This window comes from Coregonus lavaretus (assembly GCF_964263955.1).
Source record: "Coregonus lavaretus genome assembly, contig: HAP1_SCAFFOLD_381, whole genome shotgun sequence".
In the NCBI taxonomy this organism is placed as follows: domain Eukaryota; kingdom Metazoa; phylum Chordata; class Actinopteri; order Salmoniformes; family Salmonidae; genus Coregonus; species Coregonus lavaretus.
In genome coordinates, this window is record NW_028165309.1 from 309,312 (window position 1) to 330,267 (window position 20,956).

At 43.2% G+C, this 20,956-nt stretch overlaps 1 protein-coding gene across 1 annotated transcript in view; it reads right to left on the reverse strand.

Annotated features, from left to right (window-relative positions):
* The window catches only part of LOC311116000 (parkin coregulated gene protein), a gene marked incomplete at both ends in the record, with an annotated part of 236,672 nt that overhangs the window by 96,660 nt on the left and 119,056 nt on the right, over positions 1–20,956 (reverse strand). The window contains one exon of the mRNA XM_084191132.1: positions 3,273–3,422. Within this exon, the coding sequence (XP_084047258.1) occupies positions 3,273–3,422 (150 nt within the window). The remainder of the gene's footprint in view (positions 1–3,272; positions 3,423–20,956) is intronic.

Genomic DNA, 20,956 nt, shown 5'->3' on the forward strand with positions numbered 1-20,956 from the left:
TTAGATGAAAGAGGAGGAGAACACGACTCAGGGTCAACCATGATGGGTTATGGGACATTCAGGGGATGTATGGACAAAAGTAAGCTTTTATAGTGAGTACTAGCGAGCACACACACACACACACACACACACACACACACACACACACACACACACACACACACACACACACTTGTATTAACATGTTAATAGTGATCGCAACCACAGGGCTCTCCTGGACATCTACAGCACCCGGTGTCTAGTGCTGAGTGATTGGTGCTTTTTCAGGTTGGTTCGGTTTCGGTTTGATTATTAAAACATAATCACGGTTTTCGATTTCATTTTTTTGCAATATGCATTATGTGGGTTGAATGCTCTAATAATACAGAATAAAACAATGAATACAAGTCTCACGATGGTAGTGACTGCCCATTACTGCTTATAATTTATTAACCATTATTTATTCACATTTCTTTAATAAAATATATTTTTTATTTTGACTATTATTTCATTCCAAGTCATTATCTCATCTACACTGTGTGCACAATTATTAGGCTAGTCAGTATTTTGACCATATTTACATTTTAGTAATTTAGCAGACGCTCTTATCCAGAGCGACATACAGTTAGTGAGTGCATACATTTTTATTTTATTTTATACTGGTCCCCTGTAGGAATCGAACCCACAACCCTGGCATTGCAAGCGCCATGCTCTACCAACTGAGCTACACGGGACTACATATCATCATTATTATGCATATTTCCCAACTCCAAGCTGTATAAACTGGAATGCTTATTAGATTTAAGCATATCAGGTGATGTGTATTTGTGTAATGAGGGAGGGTGTGGCCTAAGGAGATCAACACCCTATATCAAGGTGTGTATAATAATTAGGCAGCTTATTTTCCTCAGGCAAAATGGGCCAAAAAATTGATTTAACTGACTCTGAAAAGTCAAAAATTGTAAAAAGTATTTCAGAGGGATGCAGCACTCTTGAAATTGCTAAGATATTGGGGCGTGATCACAGAACCATCAAACGTTTTGTTGCAAATAGTCAACAGGGTCGCAAGAACCGTGTTGAGAAAAAAAGACGCAAATTAACTGCCAAAGATTTGAAAATAATCAAATGTGAAGCTACCAGGAACCCATTATCCTCCAGTGCTGTCATATTCCAAAACTGCAACCTACCTGGAGTGTCCAGAAGTACAAGGTGTTCAGTGCTCAGAGACATGGCCAAGGTAAGGAAGGCTGAAACCCGACCACCACTGAACAAGACACATAAGTTGAAACGTCAAGACTGGGCCAAGAAATATCTGAAGACAGATTTTTCAAAGGTTTTATGGACTGATGAGATGAGAGTGACTCTTGACGGACCAGATGGATGGGCCCGTGGCTGGATCAGTAAAGGGCACGGAGCTCCACTTCGACTCAGATGCCAGCAAGGTGGAGGTGGGGTACTGGTATGGGCTGGTATTATTAAAGATGAGCTAGTTGGACCTTTTCGGGTTGAAGATGGACTCAAACTCAACTCCCAAACCTACTGCCATTTTTTAGAAGACACTTTCTTCAAGCAGTGGTACAGAAGAAAGTCTGCATCTTTCAAGAAGACCATGATTTTTATGCAGGACAATGCTCCATCGCATGCATCGAAGTACTCCACTGCGTGGCTAGCCAGTAAAGGCCTTAAAGATGAAAGAATAATTACATGGTCCCCTTCCTCACCTGACCTAAACCCTATTGAGAACTTGTGGTCCTTCTTAAACGGCCGATTTTATGGCACCCTCTGAATGGCACACATACACAATCCATGTCTCAATTGTCTTAAAGCTTAAAAATCATTATTTAACCTGTCTCCTCCCCTTGACATCAATAAGGGATCATAGCTTTCACCTTGATTCACCTGGTCAGTCTATGTCATGGAAAGAGCTCGTGTTCCTAATTTTTTTGTACACTAAGTGTATATTATTCTTATTATACATATATATATATATATATATACACATACATACAGTACATACATATATTCCGGTCTCTGACATTGCTCGTTCTGATATTTATTTTAATTTAAATTTTTCTGGTTTATGTGTGTAGTTTTTTATTTTTATTGCCTGGTATTACTGCACTGTTGGAGCTAGAAACACAAGCATTTCGCTGCACCTGCCATAACATCTACAAATCTGTGTACGCGACCAATGAACTTTGATTTGATTTGAGCTCTTTACCATCAAGCCCTTAAATCCTGGAAACGGAAGAGTGGGAGCATTCCTGCAAGGTGCTCGGAGCAGCTGTGCGAGGCCTGTGGGTCAACTTGAAGCTCACCTCGACTACGCCAAAATAATAGCCTACAAACTGCTGCCTTTTACTAAGTAGAGCACCCTACACCTGAGACTGAGACAGGTCAAACAAAGCTCAAACCTCCGTCACTCAACGCACACTGTCCTTCCACCGTATAGGCTACAAACATTAACACTATTCACTGATACTCAATGAGAGGGGGCAGCACTGAGCTAGCCTGCAACGTCACTTCCTGCAGTAGCTCAAACTGAGCATGTTATGTCTCCATGAGACGCCATCTTAACCGACTTCATTGGCTTCAAATGCCCTATTGAGTCTTCACATATGAATGAATGGTGTCACGTGATCGATGGCTTTGTCCATTCATATACAGTCATTGGCTAGCACTCACAAACATAAAATAGTGTATTTTGCACAACATCAACATCATCATAAAGAGGTCTGGAACTGCTGGTGTACACTGTAGGTAATGTAGGACAAAGGTGTTGCAGGGTCGAGGGTTCAGAATAACCAAGTATAGTGTAGAGAATCATTGTACCATCTAAACTGCTGTGAAATATATATTTCTATAACCGAATATATTGTATTTTCAGCTGTTTGAAGCTGCTGTACAAAACCGAAAGTAAAAGATGCAAAAACGTAAGAATGGAAAGCATAGAAATAGCGCACATATTGTAGAACCGATCTACCGCTTCTTAGACTTGCTTTCAATGACAGATCTATAACTCATATTTCTATGTGAATTTGGTCAGGTTGCCCAAAAAGGTACATACTGCAGCTTTAATTGTTTTATTCAGTGTTGTTACAGCATTCAACCCACATAATGCATAGTGCATTTAATGTAAAAAAAAATCAATAAAATGAAACTGAAATCCTTGATTATTTTTTAATAATCGAACCAAAACCGAACCGACCTAATAAAAAGCACTAATCGCTCAGCACTACCGCTCAAACATACTGCCAGAAACACTGTAACGATCTATAATGTAGGTGACTCACTGTTCATGTTCTTGAAGATGTTGAGGATAGGTAGGATCTGTCTGTAGTAAGGCACCAGGTCCTCTCCCACCATGTCTCCAGACACCACCAGGTGCTGCAGCACCTTCAGCGTGGTGCAGATCACCTGCCTGTTCCGTGTGTTCAGGGCATCTGTGGGGACACAGAGGAAGGGCACCATAGAAATAGAATGTTAAGTTATGGATATACTCAATATTGCCGCCGTCAACCCATAGCCATACGCAGGTTGACGTTTATTGGGATGGATCTTGTTTTGGAGGCAGAGCTGAGCGATTTCCACTAGATTGGCCAGCTGCAGTCAAAAGTGTATATATATCATAACAGTTCATTAATAAAAATGGCTTGTTGGTCTCAATTTAAGGTTAGCATAATGTTAGCAGTGGGGTTATGGTTTAAAATCTGATTTTATGACTTTGTGGCTGTGCCAGCTAGTGACTATTCTGCAGAAATACCTCCAGTACACGAGTCCTCCCAATATTCAGTATATCAACTTGCTAACCATACATTGATTTGAATTTCTATGGAGTGCACACAGGATAGAGGGCAGGGGTTAGAGGTTAGAGGTCAGGGAGAGAGGGTAGTGAGTGAGCACTACTTGTTTTCGTAGAGGCTTTCCCTTGGGAGGTGTGTGATTGGGAATTAGAGATTCAGCCCTCCTATCGTGAAGTCGTGATCCTCTACGTATCATGGTAAATTAAGCCACAGCACGTACTGAACACACGCACATGTAAACACACAAACCAAAGAAGACCAAGAAAGAGGTCACGCCGCATTCACACTCCCTCCACTGAAATCAATGTTTTTTTATACTGGGCCTTGACTTGAAATGGCTGTCTGCAATCAGAGGTTTGAAAAGGCCCAAGTGAGAGCCAATCACAGGACAATTTGGCTGAAAGCTGCACTTAACTCCATCTCCCGCTGATAGAGAGAACAAAAGAGAGAGAAAAGGAGGTAGAATGAAGAGAAAGAGAGGAAAACATATGTGATTCGTAACTAAGGATTGCCAGCGTGTGTGGGTGTGTGGGCGACATTTAATTGTGTGTTTGTGTAATTGTGTGTCAAATCAAATCAAATGCTATTTTTCACATGCTTCGTAAACAGATGTAGACTAACAGTAAAATGCTTACTTACAGGCCCTTCCCAACAATGCAGAGAGAAATATATAGAAAAATGACTAACACAAGGAATAAATTCAATGAGAAATGACAACTTGGCTATACAGTGCATTCGGAAAGTATTCAGACCCCTTGACTTTTTCACATTACAGCCTTATTCTAAAATGGATATAATAGTTTTTTCCCATCAATCTACACACAATACTCCATAATGAATGTATAAAAAAACAAAAAACAGAAATATTACATTTACATAAGTATTCAGACCCTTTACTCAGTACTTTGTTGAAGCACCTTTGGCAGCGATTACAGCATTGAGTCTTCTTGGGTATGACGCTACAAGCTTGGCAAACCTGTATTTGGGGAGTTTCTCCCATTCTTCTCTGCAGATCCTCTCAAGATGGGGAGCACCGCTGCACAGCTATTTTCGGGTCTCTCCAGAGATGTTCGATCAGGTTCAAGTCCGGCCTCTGGCTGGGCCACTCAAGGACATTCAGAGACTTGCCCCGAAGCCACTCCTGCGTTGTCTTGGCTTTGTGCTTAGGGTCGTTGTCCTGTTGGAAGGTGAACCTTCGCCCCAGTCTGAGGTCCTGAGCGCTCTGGAGCAGGTTTTCATCAAGGATCTCTCTGTACTTTGCTCCGTTCATCTTTCCCTCGATCCTGACAAGTCTCCCAGTCCCTGCCGCTGAAAAATATCCGCACAGCATGATGCTGCCACCACCATGCTTCACCGTAGGGATGGTGCCAGGTTTCCTCCAGACGTGACGCTTGGCATTCAGGCCAAATAGTTCAATCTTGCTTTCATCAGACCAAATAATCTTGTTTCTCATGGTCTGAGAGTCTTTAGGTGCCTTTTGGCAAAGCGGGCTGTCAAGTGCCTTTTAATGAAGATCGGCATCCGTCTGGCCACTCTACCATAAAGGCCTGAATGGTGGAGTGCTGCAGAGATGGTTGTCCTTCTGGAAGGTTCTCCCATCTCCACAGAGGAACTCTGGAGCTCTGTCAGAGTGACCATCAGGTTCTTGGTCACCTCCCTGACCAAGGCCCTTCTACCCCGATTACTCAGTTTGGCTGGGCGGCCAGCTCTACGAAGAGTCTTGGTGGTTCCAAACTTATTCCATTTATGAATGATGGAGGCCACTGTGTTCTTGGGGACCTTCAATGCTGCAGAAATGTTTTGGTACCCTTCCCCAGGTCTGTGCCTCGACACAATCCTGTCTCGGAGCTCTACGGACAATTCCTTCGACCTCATGGCTTGGTTTTTTCTCTGACAAGCACTGTCAACTGTGGGACCTTATATAGACAGGTGTGTGCCTTTCCAAAAAATGTCCAAACAATGGAATTGACCACAGGTGGACTCCAATCAAGTTGTAGAAACATCAAGGATGATCAATGGAAACAGGATGCACCTGAGCTTAACTTCAAGTCTCATAGCAAAGGGTCTGAATACTTATGTAAATAAGGTATCTGTTTATTATTTTTAAAACATTTTCAAAAATTTCTAACAACCTGTTTTCGATTTCTCATTATGGGGTATTGTGTGTAGATAGCTGAGGATATTTTTTTATTTCATCCATTTTAGAATAAGGCTGTAACGTAACAAAATGTGGAAAAAGTGAAGGGATCTGAATACTTTCCATTCTTGTGTATTTTATTTTATTCCTCTTGTGTTACTATTTTTATTTTTAAACTGCATTGTTGGGAAGGGCTCATAAGCAAGCATTTCACAGTAAAGTCTACACCAGTTGTATTCGGCGCATGTGACCAATGCAATTTGATTGTATTTTATTTGTACAAAACATTAAGAACACCTGCTCTTTCCATGACATAGACTGACCAGGTGAATCGAGGTTAACTCTAGGATCCCTTATTGATGTCACCTCTTAAATCCACATCAATCAGTGTAGATCAAGGGGAGGAGACAGGTTAAAGAAGGATTTTTAAGCCTTGAGACAATTGAGACATGGATTGTGTATGTGTGCCATTCAGAGGGTGAATGGGCAAGACAAGAGATTTAAGTGCTTTTGAATGGGGTATGGTAGTAGGTGCCAGGCAAACTGGTTTGAGTGTGTCAAGAACTGCAACGCTGCTGGGTTTTTCACACTCAACAGTTTCCTGTGTGTGTGTCAAAAATGGACCATCACCCAAAGGACATCCAGCCAACTTGACACAACTGTGGGAAGCATTGGAGTCAACATGGGCCAGCATCCCTGTGGAATGCTTTCAACACCTTGTAGAGTCCATGCCCCGACAAAATGAGGCTGTTCTGAGGGCAAAAGGGGATGCAACTCAATATTAGGAAGGTGTTCCTAATGTTTTGTACACTCAGTGTACACATAGTACAGAGTCGATGTGCAGAGGTAGATATTTACATACAGGTAGGGGTAAAGTGACTAGGCAACATGATACATAATAAACAGTAGCAGCAGTGTTTATTATCTATGTATAGTCACTTTGATAACTCTACCTACATGTACATATTACCTCAATTACCTCGACTAACAGGTGCCCCCGCACATTGACTCGGTACCGGTACCCCCTGTATATAGCCTCGCTATTGTTCTTTTTACTGCTGCTCTTTAATTATTTCTTGATTTTATTTCGTATTATTTTATATTGTATTTGTTTGAATTATTTTTTTTTGGTATTCTTTCTTAAAACTGCATTGTTGGTTAAGGGCTTGTAAGTAAGCATTTCACTGTAAGGTCTACACCGGCATGTGACAAATACAATTTGATGTGATGAGCCAAAAGGGTTAGTGCAAAAAGGGTCAATGTAGATAGTCCAGGTAGCTATTTGGTTAACTATTTAGTAGTCTCATGGCTCGGGGGTAGAAGCTGTTCAGGGTCCTGTTGTGTGTGTGTGTGTGTGTGTGTGTGTGTGTGTACAGTACACGTGCGTGTACTGAATGCAGCTGTGTTTGTGTGCATGCTTGTGTGTGTATGTGTACACGTGCATGTACTGTATGTCTGTGTGAATGTGTGTGTGGGCGTTAGTGGGCAGATGGGTGGGGAGAAGACAGGTGTGTGTGGGCGTTAGTGGGCAGATGGGTGGGGAGTAGACAGGTGTGTGTGGGCGTTAGTGGACAGATGGGTGGGGAGAAGACAGGTGTGTGTGGGCGTTAGTGGACAGATGGGTGGGGAGAAGACAGGTGTGTGTGGGCGTTAGTGGACAGATGGGTGGGGAGTAGACAGGTGTGTGTGGGCGTTAGTGGACAGATGGGTGGGGAGAAGACAGGTGTGTGTGGGCGTTAGTGGACAGATGGGTGGGGAGAAGACAGGTGTGTGTGGGCGTTAGTGGACAGATGGGTGGGGAGAAGACAGGTGTGTGTGGGCGTTAGTGGGCAGATGGGTGGGGAGTAGACAGGTGTGTGTGGGCGTTAGTGGACAGATGGGTGGGGAGAAGACAGGTGTGTGTGGACGTTAGTGGACAGATGGGTGGGGAGTAGACAGGTGTGTGTGCACCTCTAAGGTGTCTCCTTACATCTGATTGCCTCCTTCTAACTGTCCCTTCTTCTTGGACTGTGAGGGAGAGACATCCAACAAGCAAGCAAATACATTTCCATAGACCCCTGCTTTAGGGGGTGTTTTTTTATCTGGCTCATCACAATAAGAATGTGTTGCTTTAAAGGGGCAATCTGCAGTTCTTCAAAAATCAAAGGGTATTATATATTACTAATTTATATGTCCTAAAATGACTGTAGCAACTGCAGATTGCCCCTTTAAAACCAAGCTAATCACAAATGAACTGTTAAGATTTTTCTGAGAAGCCGCTGTAGAAGCTACGACAGTCTAAATAGCTCCTAGAGCCCTTAAGTGGATATTGCCATAAACAGAACTAAAAGGAATTATAAAGATTCATGCAAAAATAAAACTATTGAATAATGAAAGGGAGTCACTTGGCTATCTGAGAGAAAGCACATGTCTGAAATAGAGAGAGAGAAAGAAAGAAGTGCAGTATGTTAGCAGGGTGGAGAGAGACGGGAGCAGGAACCATACAATGGGTAGTATGACAGTTAGTGCACTCAGGGAGCAGCAAGCGGAGTCACCCGCGGCCTGAGTGTTAAAACAGCTCATGCGTGGTTTTCACTCACGAGCTAGCAAGACCTTATTGGCACATTCTAGTATTTTTTTTAGCATATTTCCGTTAGGGAAAGACTTCTCTGTGAAGTGCGTGTGTGTGCAATAACTCAATTCGCCCTTGCACGTCTTGTACTTAAAGCCATTTTTTATAATTTTGACAAAGGTTCACGTCAACAAAACTTAGTGCACTCTGTTTGTAACAGATCCTAACAGAAAAATGTATTGAGATCGGGCTTTTTTGACAAAATCTGCAGAATGACGGCCCAGTTCCATCTTACTCTCGCACTGCCGGCCACTGGGCTTCCTCTCCTCACCATATTTGGTGGGGAGTGGAAATTCCAACCGAATAGGGCTGTTGCGGTGACCGTATTACTGCCACACCGGCAGACATGAGTCATGACCGCAGTCAAATTACACCAGACCATCGAGTCACGGTAATCTCCTCTTATGCACTCTGGACATGCGTTGGTAGTACCCAACTCAATCACGATCATCAGGTCCAAATGGCCTGGTACTCAGGGCTCTATTGTCCCTCTAACAATCAATGCAAATGCGATCGAAAATCACAAACACTTGTCATCAAAACAGTATCGTGCTTTTAAAACTCACCTCACTGTGATTGGTCAATTAGAAGAAAGAAGTTCAACAGGTGGTTGAAATTGAGTGGTTGTTGAGGATGTTGTTTCAAAGCCTGACAAAACAAAAATGGACAGGCTTTCTAAGGTGTTGATTAATTCAAAACACCCATAGGCATATTAGAGCTTATGCATAGGCCTATACAGGGGCTTGCGAAGGATTCACCCCCCTTGGCATTTTTCCTATTTTGTAGCCTTACAACCTGGAATTAAAATTTATTTTTTGGGGGGTTTGTATCATTTGATTTACACAACATGCCTACCACTTTGAAGATGCAAATATTTTTTTGTGTGAAACAAACAAGAAATAAGACAAAAAAAACAGAACTTGAGCGTGCATTACTATTCACCCCCCCAAAGTCAATACTTTGGAGAGACACCTTTCGCAGCAATTACAGCTGCAAGTCTCTTGGGGTATGTCTCTATAAGCTTGGCACATCTAGCCACTGGGATTTTTGCCCATTCTTCAAGGCAAAACTGCTCCAGCTCCTTCAAGTTGGATGGGTTCCGCTGGTGTACAGCAATCTTTAAGTCATACCACATATTCTCAATTGGATTGAGGTCTGGGCTTTGACTAGGCCATTCCAAGACATTTAAATGTTTCCCCTTAAACCACTCAAGTGTTGCTTTAGCAGTATGCTTAGGGTCATTGTCCTGCTGGAAGGTGAACCTCCGTCCCAGTCTGTAATCTCTAGAAGACTGAAACAGGTTTCCCTCAAGAATTTCCCTGTATTTAGCGCCATCCATCATGCTTCACTGTGGGGATGGTGTTCTCGGGGTGATGAGATTTTTTTCTTTAAGCAATGGCTTTTTTCTGGCCACTCTTCCGTAAAGCCCAGCTCTGTGGAGTGTACGGCTAAAGTGGTCCTATGGACAGCAGCTCCTTCAGGGTTATCTTTGGTCTCTTTGTTGCCTCTCTGATTAATGCCCTCCATGCCTGGTCCGTGAGTTTTGGTGGGCGGCCCTCTCTTGGCAGGTTTATTGTGGTGCCATATTCTTTCAATTTTTTAATAATGGATTTAATGCTGCACCGTGGGATGTTCAAAGTTTCAGATATTTTTTTATAACCCAACCGTGATCTGTACTTCTCCACAACTTTGTCCCTGACCTGTTTGGAGAGCTCCTTGGTCTTCATGGTGCCGCTTGCTTGGTGGTGCCCCTTGCTTAATGGTGTTGCAGACTCTGGGGCCTTTCAGAACAGGTGTATATATACTGAGATCATGTGACAGATCATGTGACACTTAGATTGCACACAGGTGGACTTTATTTAACTAATTATGTGACTTCTGAAGGTAATTGGTTGCACCAGATCTTATTTAGGGGCTTCATAGCAAAGGGGGTGAATAAATCTGCACGCACCACTTTTCCGTTATTTATTTTGTATAATTTTTTTAAACCAGTAATTTTTTTCATTCCACTTCACCAATTTGGAATGTCCATTACATTAAATCCAAATACAAATCAATTTAAATTACAGGTTGTAATGCAACAAAATAGGAAAAACGCCAAGGGGGATGAATACTTTTGCAAGGCACTGTATATGTGCCCAAGCCCGCAAAAAAAACTAAAATAATGATTGTGCCGTTATACAATACATAGCCTACCGAAAAACTGATTTAAGATGTCTTTGGTACATAATTGGTCTAGCCTATACTTCAAAATTAAACTAGTTCTAGTAATCGCCTTTGAGTATGGACTGTATTATCATGCATACCGGGCGGACTGGTTACCTTATGCTACGCTCCAAAATGAGTCTGGGAGAGAACGAATAGGCCTAGGCAATGCTGTTGGTTAATTGATTGTGCAGGGCTGCTTACAGAGTTAGCCTACAATTACAGTGAATTTGTATTTGATTTTTAATAACCTACTAATACCGCATACTTTATATTTTTAATTAATAGGCTGACACATTACCTTTAGCTACAAAATATCTCACGTCCGTAAGTTTCAGTCTCCTCCTCTCTCCTTCATTGCTTTCTTGAGCGTGCAGAGAGGGGCTGGCAACAGTTTAATGAAATATGTTTTTTTTGTGAAACCATGTTACTATAGATGTTCCTGAACAGATTTCACTTGGTTTCCCAAATTAAGCACTGGGAAGCTGCAGGAACAGGGTTGAAGAGCCCATGGCATACAGAGTTTAGGCGGAATATTACCTCTCCAGCAGCAAGCGGCTGGCTGCATGCTCCTCAAACAGTGGTTGATGTGTGGAGTGAAATAATGGAGTAGCCTACCAGGCATTATTGAAGAAAAAAAAAAAATCACCTGGTAGGAAAGCGGCCTCCATTCGCTATTCGAGTGCATATGGATGATGTCTTTTTGGCACTGCCATTGTTCCTGCCCATTTGATAATGGGCCATTCTAAATCAAAACTAATTTTATATATTAGTAAGGACAAGATTAAACTGAGAATAGTCTGTTGGGGTGAAAATATGAACCATTGATAAGAACAGCATCAAATTGATCAGAAATACAGTGTAGACATTGTTAATGTTGTAAATGGCTATTGTAGCTGGAAACGGCTTATTTTTTTATGGAATATCTACATAGGCGTACAGAGGCCCATTATTAGCAACCATCAGTCCTGTGTTCCAATGGCACGTTGTGTTTGCTAATCCAAGTTTATCATTTTAAAAGGCTAATTGATCATTAGAAAACCCTTTTGCAATTATGTTAGCACAGCTGAAAACTGTTGTGCTGATTAAAGCAGCAATAAAACTGGCCTTCTTGAGACTAGTTGACTAGTTCTGTGAAGTGAGCAGTACACAGCGTTGTACGAGATCTTCAGTTTCTTGGCAATTTCTCGCATGGAATAGCCTTAATTTCTCAGAACAATAATAGACTGACGAGTTTCAGAAGAAAGTTATTTGTTTCTGGCCATTTTGAGTCTGTAATCGAACCCACAATTGTTTATGCTCCAGATACTCAACTAGTCTCAAGAAGGCCCGTTTTATTGCTTCTTTAATCAGCACAACAGTTTTCAGCTGTGCTAACATAATTGCAAAAGGGTTTTCTAATGATCAATTAGAATAAATTGCTTTTCTTTCGAAAACAAGGACATTTCTAAGTGACCCCAAACTTTTGAACGGTAGTGTATATGTTTTGATTTCTAAGGCATTCTAAGGTTTGTATCATTCACAACTAAAGTTGCCAAAAAACTCTAAATCTAGCGTATAGGACCTGTTTCAAATGATCCCTTTTACGCTCAACATACATTACATTTTTATGCGAACTTGCTCCGGAATGGGAAAAATATCCTTTCTATTATATTATGCTAAGTTCAATTATATTCTACTTACTATAAAATTATATAATGGCAAGGGACTTATAAGCATATCTTGTCTGCTAAATGAACAAGCCTACAGCCTATGGCATGGAGCATAGCCAGATAACATACAGTAGGCCAACTCATATTCTGTTCTTCTGAAATACATTTTCTTCATATCAGAATTTTTCTTTAGACCTGACTAAAATAAAGAACAGATTTATTGTGATAGTGTATATTAAATTGATGTATTATACTTTTTTAAATGTAGATGTTCCAAAGGCAGGCATCAGCAGCTTGTATGCAGTTTGTATGCGTGGAGGCCTGGAGATGCTAAATGTGTTTATGCTAATTACGGTCAATTAACGTGAGACCGGCAGTCTTTTGCATGACAATAACCAGCTGACAAAATGCCATGACCACCACAGCCCTACAACTGGATGCCTCAGATTTTTACATCCAGTGAAATATCTGTCTCCTTGTTCTAGATAGTGCACTGCACCAAGACAGACCAGACAGGCTGACATGAGGAGGAAAATAGCTCTGGAGAGGTGATGTGCACACACACACACACACACACACACACACACACACACACACACACACACACACACACACACACACAACACACACACACGCACACACAAACACACACACACACACACACACACACAAACACACACAAACACACAAACACACAAACACACACACAAACACACACACAAACACACACACAAACACACAAACACACAAACACACACACAAACACACAAACAAACACACAAACACACACACAAACACACACAAACACACACAAACACACACAAACACACACACAAACACACACAAACACACAAACACACACACACTCGCATGCACGCAAAAGCAAACCCACAAACACAGGCACATATTCATATTAAACCCACTCAGACGCATCCATATTACATGTATACTAAAGGGACATGGTGTCTTCAGACTCAGGTGTGTCATTTACACAGACGCTCGGTGTCACAGGACGTCAACATGTGAAGAATGGATGTCCTGTGTGTGTGTGTGTGTGTGTGTGTGTGTGTGTGTGTGTGTACGTGCGCGCGTGTGTGTGTGTGACTGTGTGTTACAGACAATGCTGAATGAGTGTATCCATTGTAGGACATCTCTCTCCTGTTTCCTCACACAAGAGAAGAGCTATCTGCCATCACAGCGATAAGGTTGAATGTGGACTGACAGGGATTTCAAATGCACATAACAAACAATGAAATTCTAATTACCACGAGCGCAAACAATTTCCCCTAGCTGTGACATTTGGAGCGTGGGACTGTTCAATTATTCATTCAGGCTTTCGCCTTTCGCAAAAAAGTGAAGCAGAGAGTATCTGAATCGGATGTATTAATGTTTGGTATAATCAGTGTCACATCGGATATGAATAAGATTAGATTAGATATTCTGTTCCCCAAAAATAAAGCATGACCTTGTCTTCTCATCTCTCCCAAATGTCACAGGTAGGTGATATTTTGAGGACTTTTGTCAGTGTTTGTTATAAGATAATTATACTTTTCAGATCGCAGAGAAATTGCATCTTGCCTAAGTCGGGGATCTCCTTGAAATGAAAGTTTAATTTCGGTCTCGGAGAGAGAACAAATGTTACGCCAATCTGTGGAGGCTCAATGGAGATGTGGCTGGGAATTTTCAACCTTATTTAATGAGAGTACACTGTTAGATTTTTTTTTTTGCTATCTAGATCCTAAAAAGGGTTATTCTCCCCATAGGAGAAACCTTTGAATAACTATTTTTGGTTCCAGGTAGAAATAACCCTTTTAGTTCCAGGTAGTGTTCTACATGGAACCCAAAAGGGTTCTACCTGGAACCAAAAAGGGTTATCCTATGGGGACAGCCGAAGAACCCTTCGCAATGCTTTTTTCTAAGAGTGTAGGAAATTACGGCATATCAGTATAATCATTTTTTCTCGTCTAAAGTCATGAAGGTAATGTTGGAGTGGTGTTTAAGTTGTTAAATTTTAAAGTTTCTCTGGGTTATTTTTTTAAGGAAACTCTTTTTTTAACCTGTATATTTTTCTATTGCCGCCTTCTGCCTACATCTAGAGTTCTTTCAAGGTCTCAAAATCCACCTAAAATTATCCACAATGACGCTAACTTTTCTCAATCATTGTAGCCTAATGTAGACTTTGTGACTTAGGAATGCAAAGAGGTGAGCGCACTCCGCACTGGCCTGAGTTCAGTTTCAGAGTAAAGGACTATTCCGGCTGCCCGGCGCATTGCTTATTCTCACCGGGTGACCTGGAGTCATCATCATCAAAATTCCAACAGCATGATTCAGCCGGTCGTCATATAACAGCCAGCCAGCCAGATGGAGGCTTCCGTATAGAAGTCAGTCAGACAAAACGTTCTGCCTTTTAGATTGCAGCCTATTCTTTTTCCTTTTCCCTCCTTCCTTGGACTTCAGGTTGAAAGTAATTGATCTGCAAACAGAGACGGTTTGCCCCACGGCCGGACAAAATGGGCCTGATTTTAATCAACCAAGAAGCTAGTAATGAGCAGGCCATTTAAAACTCCATGAATGCTTGGGGTGTGTGTGTGTGTGTGTGTGTGTGTGTGTGTGTGTGTGTGGCCGGTGAAGTGAGTGTATGGCCTTCTAGTATGGGCAGTTTAGAGGATACATAAGTAGTATTCCACCACCAAGGACAATTCCTGAAGACGAAACAACGTCTCTGTCAAAAACAGATTGTCGACTGTCTTTAAATTAAACAAATTCTTCACATGTACAGTTGAAGTCGGAAGTTTACAAACACTTAGGTTGGAGTCATTAAAACTTGTTTTTCAACCACTCCACACATTTCTTGTTAACAAACTATAGTTTTGGCAAGTCCGTTAGGACATCTACTTTGTGCATGACACAAGTAATTTTTCCAACAATTGTTTACGGACAGATTATTTCACTTATAATTCACTGTATCACAATTCCAGTGGGTCAGAAGTTTACATACACTAAGTTGACTGTGCCTTTAAACAGCTTGGAAAATTCCAGAAAATGATGTCATGGCTTTAGAAGCTTCTGATAGGCTAATTGACATCATTTGAGCCAATTGGAGATGTACCTGTATTTCAAGGCCTACCTTCAAATTCAGTGCCTCTTTGCTTGACATCATGGGAAAATCAAAAGAAATCAGCCAAGACCTCAGAAACAAAATTGTAGACCTCCACAAGTTTGGTTCATCCTTGGGAGCAATTTCCAAACGCCTGAAGGTACCACGTTCATCTGTACAAACAATAGTGCGCAAGTATAAACACCATGGGACCACGCAGACGTCATACCGCTCAGCAAGGAGACGCGTTCTGTCTCCTAGAGATGAACGTACTTAGGTGCGAAAAGTGCAAATCAATCCCAGATCAACAGTAAAGGACCTTGTGAAGATGCTGGAGGAAACAGGTACAAAAGTATCTATATCCACAGTAAAACGAGTCCTATATCGACATAACCTGAAAGGCCGCTCAGCAAGGAAGAAGCCACTGCTCCAAAACCGCCATAAAAAAGCCAGACTACACTAGACGGGTCAGACCAAGGTGCAGCGTGATATTTATGCATACATGTTTATTTAACGAATAAACCAACGACACGTGACGTCCTAAGGTACACACAACAAACCTCACACGGAACAAGATCCCACAACACCTAATTGCCAATAGGCTGCCTAAGTATTGTCCCCAATCAGAGACAACGAGTAACAGCTGCCTCTGATTGGGAAACACATCCGGCCAAACATAGAACTACAAAACCTAGATCACAAACATAGAAAATACAGCATAGAAAATCACACCCTGACTCAACAAATAAGAGTCCCCAAAGTCAGGGCGTGACAGTACCCCCCCCAAAGGTGCGGAGTCCGACCGCACAACCTTTACTTAACAGGGTAGGGGCCGGGTGGGCATTCCGCCTCGGAGGTGGATCCGGCTCCGGGCGTGACAACCACCTGTTCTCCGCCTCCCTGTTGCACCCTTGGTCTGGTGTGCTGCTTCCCCTCTCCTTCCTCCCACTATACTCCAAGCCCTGTCTGGACCCTGGTGTGGGAGACCCCAAACCTGGAGAGGGGCTGACGTCTGGGTCTGGACTGGAGCCGCTGACCGGAGCTGGACCGGGCACCGGTGGAGCGGACTCTTCAGGCTCCGGACTGGAGCCGCTGACCGGAGCTGGACTGGGCACTGGTGGAGCGGACTGCTCTGGCTCCGGAGTGGAGCCGCTGACCGGATCTGGACTGGAACCCGGTGGAGCGGACAGCTCTGGCTCCGGAGTGGAGCCGCTGGCCGGAGCTGGATCAGGCACCGGTGGAGCGGACTGCTCTGGCTCCGGAGTGGAGCCGCTGAACGGAGCTGGACTTCACCCCGGTGGAGTGGACTGCTCTGGCTCCGGAGTGGATTAGCTGACCGGAGCTGGATCAGGCACCGGTGGAGCGGACTGCTCTGGCTCCGGACTGGAGCAGCTAACCGGAGCTGGATCAGGCACCGGTGGAGCGGACTGCTCTGGCTCCGGACTGGAGCTGCTGACTGGTGCCGGACAAGGCACCGGTGGAACAGGCACGGGCCGTGCCGGACTGGACACACTCACCACTGGTCTGGTGCGAGGAGCAGGCACGGGCCGAACCGGACAAGGAACATGCACCACTGGCTTGGTGCGAGGAGCAGGAAAGGCCGGGCCGGACTGGCGACACGCACCACTGGCTTGGTGCGAGGAGCAGGAACAGGCCGGGCTGGCGACGCGCACCACTGGCTTGGTGCAAGGAGCAGGAACGGGCCGTACCGGACTGTGGAGGCGGACTGGAGGTCTGAAGCGGAGAGCTGGCACAACCCGTCCTGGCTGGATGCCTACTTCCGCACAGTATGTGTGAGGCATTAGCACAGGACGCACAGGGATGTGCACGCGCACTGGCGATACAGTACGTAGAACCGGCGCAAGATATGCGGGACCGAGGAGGCGTACTGGAGACCAGGAGCGTTGAGCCGGCACACCCCGTCCTGGCTGGATGCCCATCTTCGCACGGCACGTGCGTGGTGCTAGCACAGGACGTACAGGACTGTGCCGGCACACTGGCGACACAGTACGTAGCTCCGCATAACACGGAGCCTGCCCAGTCACGCGCTTCCTCGCGTGAGTACAGGGAGTTGGCTCTGCTCTAACACTAGGCTCCGCCAACCACCCTTTTAGCCCCCAATTTTTTTTTCTTGGGGCTGTCTCTCTGGCTTCTTCCTCGGCCGGCGCCTTCTGCGTTGCCGCTGCTCCTCTCTATACCTGGCGTCCACTGTCTCCTCCCAAGGACGGCGATCCATCCCGGCCTGAATGTCCTCCCATGTCCAGGATCCCTTTCATTCCAGGATCTCCTCCCATGTCCAGGCTGTCTGCTCCTGGACACGCTGCTTGGTCCTCGTTTGGTGGGATCTTCTGTCACGTTCGTTCATAGACGGGTCAGACCAAGGTGCAGCGTGATATGCATACAGTGGGGAAAAAAAGTATTTAGTCAGCCACCAATTGTGCAAGTTCTCCCACTTAAAAAGATGAGAGAGGCCTGTAATTTTCATCATAGGTACACGTCAACTATGACAGACAAATTGAGGAAAAAAAATCCAGAAAATCACATTGTAGGATTTTTAATGAATTTATTTGCAAATTATGGTGGAAAATAAGTATTTGGTCACCTACAAACAAGCAAGATTTCTGGCTCTCACAGACCTGTAACGTCTTATTTAAGAGGCTCCTCTGTCCTCCACTTGTTACCTGTATTAATGGCACCTGTTTGAACTTGTTATCAGTATAAAAGACACCTGTTCACAACATCAAACAGTCACACTCCAAACTCCACTATGGCGAAGACCAAAGAGCTGTCAAAGGACACCAGAAACAAAATTGTAGACCTGCACCAGGCTGGGAAGACTGAATCTGCAATAGGTAAGCAGCTTGGTTTGAAGAAATCAACTGTGGGAGCAATTATTAGGAAATGGAAGACATACAAGACCACTGATAATCTCCCTCGATCTGGGGCTCCACGCAAGATCTCACCCCGTGGGGTCAAAATGATCACAAGAATGGTGAGCAAAAATCCCAGAACCACACGGGGGGACCTAGTGAATGACCTGCAGAGAGCTGGGACCAAAGTAACAAAGCCTACCATCAGTAACACACTACGCTGCCAGGGCCTCAAATCCTGCAGTGCCAGACGTGTCCCCCTGCTTAAGCCAGTACATGTCCAGGCCCGTCTGAAGTTTGCTAGAGTGCATTTGGATGATCCAGAAGAGGATTGGGAGAATGTCATATGAAACCAAAATAGAACTTTTTGGTAAAAACTCAACTCGTCGTGTTTGGAGGACAAAGAATGCTGAGTTGCATACAAAAAACACCATACCTACTGTGAAGCATGGGGGTGGATACATCATGCTTTGGGGCTGTTTTTCTGCAAAGGGACCAGGACGACTGATCCGTGTAAAGGAAAGAATGAATGGGGCCATGTATCGTGAGATTTTGAGTGAAAACCTCCTTCCGTCAGCAAGGGCATTGAAGATGAAACGTGGCTGGTTCTTTCAGCATGACAATGATCCCAAACACACCGCCCGGGCAACGAAGGAGTGGCTTCGTACGAAGCATTTCAAGGTCCTGGAGTGGCCTAGCCAGTCTCCAGATCTCAACCCCATAGAAAATCTTTGGAGGGAGTTGAAAGTCTGTGTTGCCCAGCGACAGCCCCAAAACATCACTGCTCTAGAGGAGATCTGCATGGAGGAATGGGCCAAAATACCAGCAACAGTGTGTGACAACCTTGTGAAGACTTACAGAAAACGTTTGACCTGTGTCATTGCCAACAAAGGGTATATAACAAACTATTGAGAAACTTTTGTTATTGACCAAATACTTATTTTTCACCATAATTTGCAAATAAATTCATAAAAAATCCTACAATGTGATTTTCTGGATTTTTTTTCCTAATTTTGTCTGTCCTAGTTGACTTGTACCTATGATGAAAATTACAGTACTCTCTCATCTTTTTAAGTGGGAGAACTTGCACAATTGGTGGCTGACTAAATACTTTTTTTCCCCACTGTACATGTTTATTTAACGAATAAACACAACGACAAAACAATAAACCAACGACACGTGACGTCCTAAGGTACACACAACAAACCTCACACGGAACAAGATCCCACAACACCTAATTGCCAATAGGCTGCCTAAGTATGCTCCCCAATCAGAGACAACAAGCAACAGCTGCCTCTGATTGGGAAACACACCCGAACAAACATAGAACTACAAAACCTAGATCACAAACATAGAAAATACAACATAGAAAATCACACCCTGACTCAACAAATAAGAGTCTTTGGAGGGAGTTGAAAGTCCGTGTTGCCCAGCGACAGCCCCAAAACATCACTGCCCTAGAGGAGATTTGCATGGAGGAATGGGCCAAAATACCAGGAACAGTGTGTGAAAACCTTGTGAAGACTTACAGAAAACGTTTGACCTGTGTCATTGCCAACAAAGGGTATATAACAAAGTATTGAGAAACTTTTGTTATTGACCAAATACTTATTTTCCACCATAATTTGCAAATAAATTCATTAAAAATCCTACAATGTGATTATCTGGATTTTTTTCTCTCAATTTGTCTGTCATCGTTGACGTGTACCTATGATGAAAATTACAGGCCTCTCTCATCTTTTTAAGTGGGAGAACATGCACAATTGGTGGCTGACTAAATACTTTTTTTCCCCACTGTATATCCTACGTAACATAAGATGGGTGTTTTGAATAGACCAATCCCTGGCTTCCACATATCCAAGTCTCCTCTGTTTCAGGGGGCCCCTATAGTGATGCTTTCCAGATGTTTCAGCAAGGCAGAGTAAAGTTCATCTAACACACCATTTGCAAACGTCAGCCAAAATTATAAACTGTTCAGATACTACATATTTCCCCCCTTCGAGACTAATTAAGTCTCGAAAACAAAAAAGAATAGGATTATGACAAATAACAATTTTTATTACATCAGGCTTCTTGAGTAACTTTAGCAATAAAACAACATTTATGGAGAATAAACACATTTTTATGTAGACAAATGTTCATGGAGTGTAAACTAATTTTTATGGAGTGTAAACACATTTTTATGGAGTGTAAACACATTTTTATGGAGTGTGAGAGCGAAAAACCTGTCTGGCAGCTTTCATTCCAAATATCCATCAATCAATCAAGACAGGAAAATTCTCTCACGGCCCCTCTGCCCCAGGCGACCACCTAAGTACTCCAGATCAATTTATAAGTCTTTATCAATGCATTTTAAACTGTGATGCAATTGAATACACATGAAAACCTCAGAAAACAAAATACAATAAAAAATGTCCACATTCAGGCTGGTCGACCCATCGGACCCTCCTGTGGATTCTCTCTGTCCCTGCCTAGACCCAATATCCCTAAGCATCCATGAAAAAAAAAAAAACATCTGAGGTCCCAACATGTACCCAACAACAGAAAACCTAATTCTTCAAAAAATTAATACAGAAAGAATATGACACAAATTATGTATTAC